Here is a 10,145-nt window from a genome sequence, read left to right on the forward strand (position 1 = left end):
TCAGGATGCCCCATAGATGCTCGATAGGGTTTAGGTCTGGAGACATGCTTGGCCAGTCCATCACCTTTACCCTCAGCTTCTTTAGCAAGGCAGCGGTCGTCTTGGAGGTGTGTTTGGGGTCGTTAACATGTTGGAATACTGCCCTGCGGCCCAGTCTCCGAAGGGAGGGGATCATGCTCTGCTTCAGTATGTCACAGTACATGTTGGCATTCATGGTTCCCTCAATGAACTGTAGCTCCCCAGTGCCGGCAGCACTCATGCAGCCCCAGACCATGACACTCCCACCACCATGCTTGACTGTAGGCAAGACACACGTGTTTTTGTACTCCTCACCTGGTTGTTACCACACACACTTGACACCATCTGAACCAAATAAGCTTATCTTGGTCTCATCAGACCACAGGACATGGTTCCACTAATCCACGTCCTTAGTCTGCTTGTCCTCAGCAAACTGTTTGCGGGCTTTCTTGTGCATCATCTTTAGAAGAGGCTTCCTTCTGGAACAACAGCCCTGCAGACCAATTTGATGCAGTGTGCAGCATATGGTCTGAGCACTGACAGGCTGACCCACCACCCCTTCATCCTCTGCAGCAATGCTGGCAGCACTCATACGTCTATTTCCCAAAGCCAACCTCTGGATATGACACTGAGCACGTGCACTCAGCTTCTTTGGTCGACCATAGCAAGGCCTGTTCTGAGTGGAACCTGTCCTGTTAAACCACTGTATGGTCTTGGCCACTGTGCTGCAGCTCAGTTTCAGGGTCTTGGCAGTCTTCTTATAGCCTAGGCCATGTTTATGTAGAGCAGCAATTCTTTTTTTCAGATCCTCAGAGAGTTCTTTGCCATGAGGTGCCAGGTTGAACTTCCAGTGACCGGTATGAGTGAGAGCGATAACACCAAATTTAACACACCTGCTCCCCATTCACACCTGAGACTTTGTAACACTAACAAGTCACATGACACCGGGGAGGGAAAATGGCTAATTATGCCCAATTTGGACAGTTTCACTTAGGGGTGTTCTCACTTTTGTAGCCAGCGGTTTAGACATTGATGGCTGTGTGTTGAGTTATTTTGAGGGGACAGCAAATTTACACTGTTATACAAGCTGTATACTCACTACTTTACATTGTAGCAAAGTGTCATTTCTTTAGGGTTGTCACATGAAAAGATATAATAAAATATTTACAAAATGTGAGGGGTGTACTCACTTCTGTGATATACTGTATAGTTACCCATGCTCTGGTAACTTACAAAATAGATTATTGTAATGTGCTCTATGTGGGGCTGCCCTTGATTACAATTGGTGCAGAATCAGGCCACTCAGTTGGTGACTGGTACTTCTAGAGCGGCCTATATAACACCAGTTCTGAAAGAAGATCACTGTTTATTGGTGGTAGCCCAGCCTCAATTCAAGGTGCTTGTTTGGTCATAACAAGCCCTAAATGGCTTGGGGCCCAACTATCTGAAGGACCGTCTACACCCATATATACCTACCTGCCCCCTCATATCAGCCCAGGAGGCCCTTCAATGAGAGCCAGCCCTCAGGGAGATGAAGGGCCTTTCCTGCTGCTGCTCCCCATCTCTGGAACTCCCTCCCTAGCGAAATTCACCTGGCACTTTTCAGTGCCAGGTGAACACATACCTTTTTAGAAAAAAAAAAAATTAACGCTTAGCCCCTGAATGCTGTGGCCCTTTTTATGCTGTTATAGATGTTTTAATTTGTTAGTATTTTAATGGGGTTTTAATATGTTTTATTATGTTTTCATATGCTTAATATATTGTAAGCCGCCTAGGAAGGCCTCAGCCATCATAGGCAGCCTATATATAGTGGTACCTTGGCTCATGAACTTAATCCATTCCAGGACTCTGGTTGTGATCCAAAGTGGTTGTGAGCCAAGTTAAATTTCCCCATAAGGTTCAATGTAAATAAGGTTAATCCATTCTGTAACCATTTTTTATATCAGAAAAATGTGAAGCAAAGACCTCGCACCCCCCTGCCAGCATGACCGAGATCACGTCTGTCATCCCTGCATGTGTCTGTCATCCCTGCAGGTGCCCATCATCCCAGCACACCGGGGGGTGGGGGGTGGGAGAGACAGGCATGATCGTGCGTGCACTGGGGGAGCGAGAGATGGGTGCAAACGGTGTGTTGGGGGCAGAGAGATGGCGGTGATCGCAGTTCCGTTCGTGCAGGGAAGGCGGGCCTGATCAGAGGCGCTCTCCTGCAGGAAAGACAGGCGGAATCTCGGCCATCTTCCCCGCGGCTCTGCTTTGCTGCTCCTGTCTTTCCTGCAGCAGCGTGCCTCTGATCACACATGCCTTCCCTGCACGAAATCAACTGGGATTGTGGTCATTTCCCCACTCAGTCCTGTTCGTGATCAGAGGCTTGCTGCTGCAGGAAATGGTTGTATGAAACCAATGGTGGCAATTGACTGAATATTTGAGGTGGGAGGTTACCATTATATACCCAGCTTTCCTCCCTCTCATTTCCTGGGGATGGGGTAAACGTTCTGATTTGGGTTATTTGGAATGGATGAGAATCAACAGAAACTTAACCCAAGCAAGTCAGAAATACTGCTGATTACATCAGGTGTTTACTCTTTTTGAAGAAAGAGGTTTATGTATTTAGTGTCTATACTACCCAATAGCCAAAGCTTAGCAGTGTGGAGATAAGACAAGGTAGCTCCAAATGGCTTTTTTGACTCACTAACTATGCATTTTACTAGGGAATTCAGATCTGGCCATAGTCATTCATGCCATAGTAACTGGACTACTGTAATGTACTCCAGGTAGGTTGCATATGAAGGCAGTCCTGAAATGCCCACTGGTGCAATCACTGCTGCCAGATTGGTGTCTAGGACTAGCAGGACAGAGCAAAAAAAAAAAAAAAAGGCAGTTTTATGGCAGTTTTGCTATTATTCAATTTGTTTCAGGGCTCCATTTAAGGTACAAGATTTGGCTTTTAAAACTCACATGGCAGGAAAGAAAGAGGGTCTGAGGGATTTTCTCTTCCCAGGGCCTGCTTGAGAGCTTTGCAAAACTTTTGAGGGCACTTCCCCTAGGAGCTGACCAGTAGGGGATGAGGAAGGTGAGCACAGTCTAGGGCAGAGGATTCAACAACCTGGAAGAGGGTGAGGTAGATCTAGTGTAGTCAGTGTCCCAGACAAAGAGAACTCGAAACTCTAATGTGCAAAATCCTGAGTTCCATGATGGAAGAAATCCAAGATGTAAATGCACTAAATAAATAAATGGGTCCAGAGTATGGAATTATCTCCTCAGTTCTAGTCGCTTCATCACTTTAATCATGCACTAAATATTACTGTATTTCCAGATGAATACTCATCAGGGATCTGTTTTAGCAAAGATTTATTTTGATCTCCATGATGCTATGGTTTATACAAAATGAGGAATGGCTATAACTATGATATGTCAATTGAGGCATCACATCATAAGTAGTGCAAGCCATAACTTGCAAAACTGTTTCAAACCAAATACTTTCCAGGCTTCATTACTGTGGAAGAAAAAGTATTTACAATGTTTGTCATACTTATTCTTGGACTACTCTCTTTCCTGACTTAGGCCCACTCAGAGGATGTGTTTTATCAAATAAACTACTAACTGCTTCTTAAACAGGCTTTTTCTTCCATTATTACAATTATGTGAAATATTTGCACAGCAATTAAAAGAGAAGTTGTGCACAGATATCAAATGTCTTTTTCTTGAAACATTATTCCCAACCAGAATGTAATCTTTCAGTGTCTCCTCTTTGCATCGCTCAGCTCTTCTTCCCTTTCCTTGACTTATGTTACCTTTAAATCTGAGCACTTTTAAAGGCCTAAAAGACCAAGCCCTCAAAACAAAACCAGCCTTTACAGCGAAACACCAGAGCCCTTTCCTGCCTCAGTACAAAGCCTCCCCCAAGTTAGTTACTGAGAATCAGTCTAATATATGGATGAATGGTTGGATAGATACACATAAAACAGTGTTTGGGAAACCTCTTGGAAGCGGACAAAATTTCCTCTTCCGGAAGGCAGCATGGAACAACACAAGGATTCTGGATCAAGATGACAGTGCTAAGCATTCCCACTAGGAAGTAAACCCATGGGTCTTTCTCCTATTGGTTGACACTTAACTGCAAGAAGTGGGGCTGAATGTGCACCCCAATCTCTTACGCCGAAGCAAGTTTAGCTAATGAAACGGGATCACCCCTCCTCTCACAATGAAGGTGCTCAAGGGAGTATAGTCCAGGGCTACCACTCAGTCGGCGGGACTCGCGCTGAGTGAACCCAATTAGGATCACGACCCTATAAGAACAGTGCCTTGGGAGCAGTTCCCATCAAATTCCCCAGTAAACGGAGGCAAGACTGGGTGCCGAGCCCAACCCAATCCCGCTCAGGCTTACTCGAGATCAAGTTCCGGTTTGCGCTCGCTGGAGCGCATGGTAAAGTAAGCGCGGGCTCGTTCCTCGCACCGCAAGGCTGCCCGAAACGCCAGAAAGTTGGCGGCGCCTCCGGTCAAGGAGCACCGCGCCAGGGAGGCGCTAGGCGTGCGTCGCGTCGCGAGCCTTCTCGAAGCAGCCAGAGACTCCTGGCCAGGCCGGGGCCGAGCAGCCTCGAGCACCCACCTCGTTTTCCAGTTTGTGCCACAGGCTTTTCCAGTAGCAGGGCGGGACCCCCGAGGCGCTGAGCGCCGGTCCGTGCAGGGCCACGAACGTCTGGTAATCGCCCGAGCACGCGCCCTCCATGCCGCCGCCTCCACTCGCTGCTCCTGCTCACGCAGCTCGACTGGCTCGGGCGCCTGGGTGGGAACAGCCCAAGCGACACCAAGGCATGCTGGGTGCATGGACTCCCCTTAAAGGGAAAGAGCCCTGCCTTGCTCACGGGAGGGGAGAAAGTGCTCCGGCAGCGCTCCAGGCTTGTGTCTTTTTTGAGAAGCCGGTAGACCTGCTCCCTCGTAATAAGTCCCATGGTCAGCCTGCCGTGGATTTCAACAACGGTGTGCAATGAGTTATAGTCCTGGCTACAATCCTGAAACGACCGGCACCGAATGCAGCCTCACTTTTTTCCGAGTTGACCTGCACAAGGACTCGAACGGCAATTAGGTCTAGAGAGCTTTATGTGCAACCTCGGTAACCTGTTTGTGAAAATCCTGAATTTACTCATTGGGGAAGTACATCTGGCACTTCACAGAAAAATATTTTAAAACAATGTAACATCTGCACAGCTACCACTACCTGGTAGCATGCTGTCATAAGTAATTGCAGGGGACCTGGGTGATCTCACCAATAAAAATGCTGGAGTTCAAGGCAATTCAATCTTCTCTGTGGGTTCTGGTATTCATTCTCGCTATTAGTAAAGAGAATCTGACAGTGACTATCCCAAAGTCATCCAGTGAGCTTCATGGCTGAATGGAAACTAGAACCCAGATCTCCCAGGGTTCAAGTGCAACACCTCCCAACACACCAAAATAGCTCTCTGTACACCATAAGGGAAAAACAATCAGACTTTTAAATAGTGATAGCTCGTGCAGGGCCTCCGTAGCAAGCATGAAACCCAAAGGGATATGATGGCAATGATTAGCAATCATAATAATATTATTAGGCCCTGGTTACAATATTTCGCATTCAAACCAATTAGGAAAATAATGGTCAAAACTTGCACATTGTTAGGTCTAGAAACACATGGGTAACTAAGCTGACACAAAATTAAAAGTTCCACATTCACAGGGATCTACACTCATCAAGAAATGTACATTCCGGTCTAGTAGAAGCTTCTGGACTGTCTTCTGGGGCAGTTGCATGTAGGCTGAATTCCAGTGACCCAACCAAGAAGCTTGTACTGGAGAACAACCTGCACAGCACCATGATGGAATAGGTGTGGACTCTCACTGAGTCCCTGCCTCATGAACTGCAGCACATGCTGGTGCTACACCTAAAGAAGCAAGATTTGATTTCCAAGGGTTGGGATGGAATGGATCTGAGGAGAAGGTGGGGATCGTTTCCTCTATAGGACAGTGATCTGAACCTTGGCTGAGAAGCTATAGGGTTGTATTATTAATTATCACAGATCTGAGGACAGAAAGCATGCCCTGATTAAGATCTGGGAATCAGAGCTCTGCTCCACTCTGTCTTCTTCCAGTTGAGAAAGAACAAACCTTGCTGTCTGTAATCTGGGATTAGGAAAGTGATGTCAAAGAGGTGTAGAAGGGGGTGTTTTCAGGGGTAAGGAGTAGAGGAGTCTTGGAAGGCCAAGATAACAAGAAATTCCATCACTAGACATTCTTTTCCAGAGAAATCTTCTGAATTTGGGAGTTGTGCCCATCTCCATAAGATAGCACCTTTAATGAAGATAAAAATTGGTTGCTTTCCATGTGCTGATCCTCTAACTGAGCTTCCCTCCTCTGCTGGCAATGTGTCATGGGGTCAAGTATGATATGCAGCTTGTCTGAGTCTGAGAAACTCTTTGTTCCACGTCCCCTCCTGCTAGCTGTACACCTTGGTTGTTCCCAGAGGCTTCCAGTACACCTGGGGAGTCTGACCGTGAGATAAGCATCTCTGCTTCTCCCATCTCAGAGTCTTGGCTTGGCCCACATTCCCAGGCTCTCCCCAGTCTGCTTCACACTCCGATTCTGATTCTCTGCAGCCCAGCCAGCAGCACTTGAAAATGAACACCCAAGCAGCCACCTTTTTCACTCCCAACACTAGCCTTGTTCCTTCTTCAGCACTAAATCTAGAAACTGAAAATGGCCCTCTAGAGATAATGCAATGTGTGGTAGCCATGGAGATCAGCACTAAGTATTGCTTCTGCCCTTGGATGCTCATATGCTTCCACGTTTAGGGCTTACGAGCATCTGCTGAGGCAGCAGTAGTACCACACCCTTAAAGTATGTTTTAATTCTTCACTTTCTTTTACAGAAAGAAAATTCTTTCCTTTTGTTGGAATTGTTCCATTTTCACTTTTATGCTGCTCTTATACAGTTAATAATAATACAGTTAAGTTAATATATTGTTATTTCTTTCAGATTTTGGATAGATCCATCTTTTTAAAAATGCAGTTTTATTCTGCACTGAATTCTGCAAATGTAAAAAAATAAAAGCAACAGAATCCCACATCTCCTCCACAACTTTCCATAACAGCTTATGAGGAAAAAGTAAATTAAAAAGGGAGAAAAATAAAAGAAAATCAGTATAAAGAAAAAGATAGAAGGAAAGAGAAAATGCTGAAGTATATGCCCATCGAGGATTTATAGAAGTATTGAAATTAACCAACAAACTTCTGACAAACAAACAGTGCAAGAGTCAGTAATTTATGCATACAAGTCAGTTTTAATAATAGTCACTTACTGTGTTCCAGTAATATCTCAGCTTAATATGCTGATATGAGTAAGCTTTATGCTTGTGCCTACAGTCCTTTCACCAGAAACCCTCTAAGTATTCTTATTTTCCTGTTTTTTAAGGGGAATGATTTGTTAGCACCCTTGGAAGAAAACAGCTTATTAATCAACTGTTTGAAGTTAGTTTAATATCTTGGCTTTGCTATGCAAAAAGCAGCGAAAATACTTCTCCTCAGATTAAATAACCAAGACTACCATCAGAGTGAGGCGATTCCTTCATTTATTGCAATAGACGGGGAGAGCCTGCTCTATCAGAATCCTCCCCAAAGCGCAAACACACAAATATCTCCTTTTGTACCCTAACTCGGCTGCCATAGCCCTCCCCAATTCCCTCACTGGATGAGGTACTAAGGGGGCACAGTCTTTCCATCCACCTACTTCATATCTCCCATCTCATCTCACTACATACATCTACGTACATCACATGTGCATTATAATAAGCAGGGCTTTTTTTGTCATAGAACGCACTGGAACGGCGTTCCAGCACCTTTTTTACCAATGGATTTTACGAAGTGTAGCAGATCAGCAGCAAACATCATTAACATAGTGCCTGCGGGCTGCTTTTGTGTCTGCTGCTTGGCTTGGGATTGGTGTGTGTGGTTGCACGCTGAGTGCTTAGTGCCAGTGGCAATGTGTGCAGCGATGTGAGTTCCGGCACTTTTTTTTTTTTTTTTACAAAAGCACTGATAATCAGCCCATTGTCTATTCGAGGTGTGTGAGATAATATTCATCAACCTATTACGTCTGCATGTTCATAACTACAAGTTCACTAGTTCACTCCTTTCTGGCTTCACCTTGCCCTACAACCCCGTCTCATAAAACTACTGGGAGTATGAGATAGAAGGTAGCCTTCTTTCTTCCACCCAGTTATCTTTTTCTCCCTTCCACATTCCTTTGGACAGGTTTCATGGCTTGGTTGTTTGCCTCACTGTTTCTCAATCACTGAGTTACTTCCTTCAGTGAGAAACACTATTCCATTATTTCTCTTGTGCTCCTATGTACTAATATGAATCTTACCTTTTCCTCATTATTAGGTTTGGGGAAGCATAGCTTTGCAGCATTGCAAACCAGCTGGTAACCATTGCATATGGATACAACAAGTAATCCCTACTATCCTATAATAAGTATATACAACTATCTTAGCCATCCCAAGTTGGAGGCCAATTAGCCAACCATTCCCATGACCATCCAGTCCATTTTTTACAGGTACATGGGTCAACTGAAGTCAACTACCTGCTCAGTGGTAGTTTCCAAGTTTGAAAGTCAACCCTCAAAATATTTGTGCTTCCTCTGTATCCATGTTGTGAAACTGTGTTCACAGGTCTCCTGTAGTGGATTTTTCCTATGGAATTTTGTGTTTGCCAACTATTTCCAATGTGGGTCATTGAGCTAGACATATTTGCTGACTTCCACCTCTTTACTCAGTGCTAAATCCTCTTGCACCCGTAGTGTACATTCCAGGTTGTACCAAGTGGCACTCACCAGCCCTGTTTGTGTGAAAAATGCATAGCAGGCAGCATCCACATGCAGTTGCCCATCCAGCTGCAGACCAGAGCCTTTCCAGCTTAGCAAGGCTACCACCGCATACTAGCTGTCACACAGCTATAAATCAAGCATCTCCAAACTCCTTCACACAGGGGCCTAATCCAGCTTGTGCCGATTGGCTGTTGCTCTCCTGGGTGCTGTAGAGATACTGCCAGTCCACCATCAACCACCCCCACCCCCAAACTAGTAATCTGTCTTAGTGGTCCCTGCTTGGAGTGGCCTCACATGGAAGATTGTTTTTCCCTAGGGAACTAAAAAAATCATATTTAAGCCAAAAATGAATTATTTCCTTTTACTCTCCTTTGCCTTATCTGGGACAACATGTGCCTGCCCTTCTGTAATCTGCATGTCAGTTTTATCTGGTCCTTGGTTGGAATCCAGACATAGAACATTTTCCAGGTGTAAGAAATCCATGCCGGGTTTTCACCAGTACTACTGAAGCAGAAGCATTCTATTGCACACTGAGCCAGTACTCTAAAACTGAAAAGCTCAGATATGGGGCATTCCACTGTTCTCTTTCTACAAGGACATGTGGTGTAGGAGGAAGTAACAAAATTTACAGGAGTACACAGTGACAGCCAGAGAAGCAGCTTCAAGAACCCCCCCCCCCATTTCCGTCCATGCGTTTAGGGAAGACCCCTTTCACTCTGGTGTGCTGGCTCCAGCCTCTCTTAGCCATCTGGACAGCAGTCTCAGTGTTAGGAGCCCTTGGAAAGGGCCTTCGCAGTGTGGTTTCAGTGGCCCCTCCTTCTAGGCTTTGATCAACACCCACTGTCCTGGCCAGACCTTGTGCTCTGGAAACTCCAAAGGAGGCATCTGGGCAAGAAGTGCATCCTGTGAAGAGATGATAAAGACAACAGCACCTTTTCCACATACCACCTAAGATACATGTCAGTGAGCTTGGGGATTGCTAATCGTTTCCTAGGTCCTGGTAAGGGCATCCCTTACTTAAAGGATGACAGTCCAATATCTGATCTAGCTTGGGTCCAAACACAGAATAAGGCTATAAGCCAGACCTTGATCCAAGGCAATTTAGTTTCCATTATTAATTCCTCTAATTGCTGTTTTAGGATCTGACTCAACCCAGTTCCTTCATGCTTGCTACTTCAGCCTCATCAAACTAAAGGCTTATAAAAAGGAACTTCAACCAAGGGGATCAAATTCAGTTTTGATAGTGGAGTCTCAGCTTCTTCAATAGAAGTCCTCTT

The 10,145-nt window shown here is 45.3% G+C and overlaps 1 protein-coding gene across 2 annotated transcripts in view; it reads right to left on the reverse strand.

Annotated features, from left to right (window-relative positions):
• Positions 1-5,364, reverse strand: part of TTLL12 (tubulin tyrosine ligase like 12) — a 29,037-nt gene extending 23,673 nt beyond the window's left edge. Inside the window, exon 1 of one of the 2 annotated variants that reach the window (XM_044450856.1) lies at positions 5,283-5,364. Coding sequence is in view for 1 of the 2 variants with exons in the window: in XM_044450855.1 (XP_044306790.1) it covers positions 4,625-4,744 (120 nt within the window). In the remaining variant the exon portion in view is untranslated. Of the gene's footprint in view, positions 1-4,624; positions 4,825-5,282 lie in introns of those variants that run through there. The other variant, XM_044450855.1, reaches the window with a different exon arrangement.
• Positions 5,365-10,145: the final 4,781 nt, after the last annotated feature.

Source organism: Varanus komodoensis, unplaced genomic scaffold (assembly GCF_004798865.1).
Source record: "Varanus komodoensis strain SLA01 unplaced genomic scaffold, ASM479886v1 scaffold69, whole genome shotgun sequence".
NCBI lineage: Eukaryota > Metazoa > Chordata > Lepidosauria > Squamata > Varanidae > Varanus > Varanus komodoensis.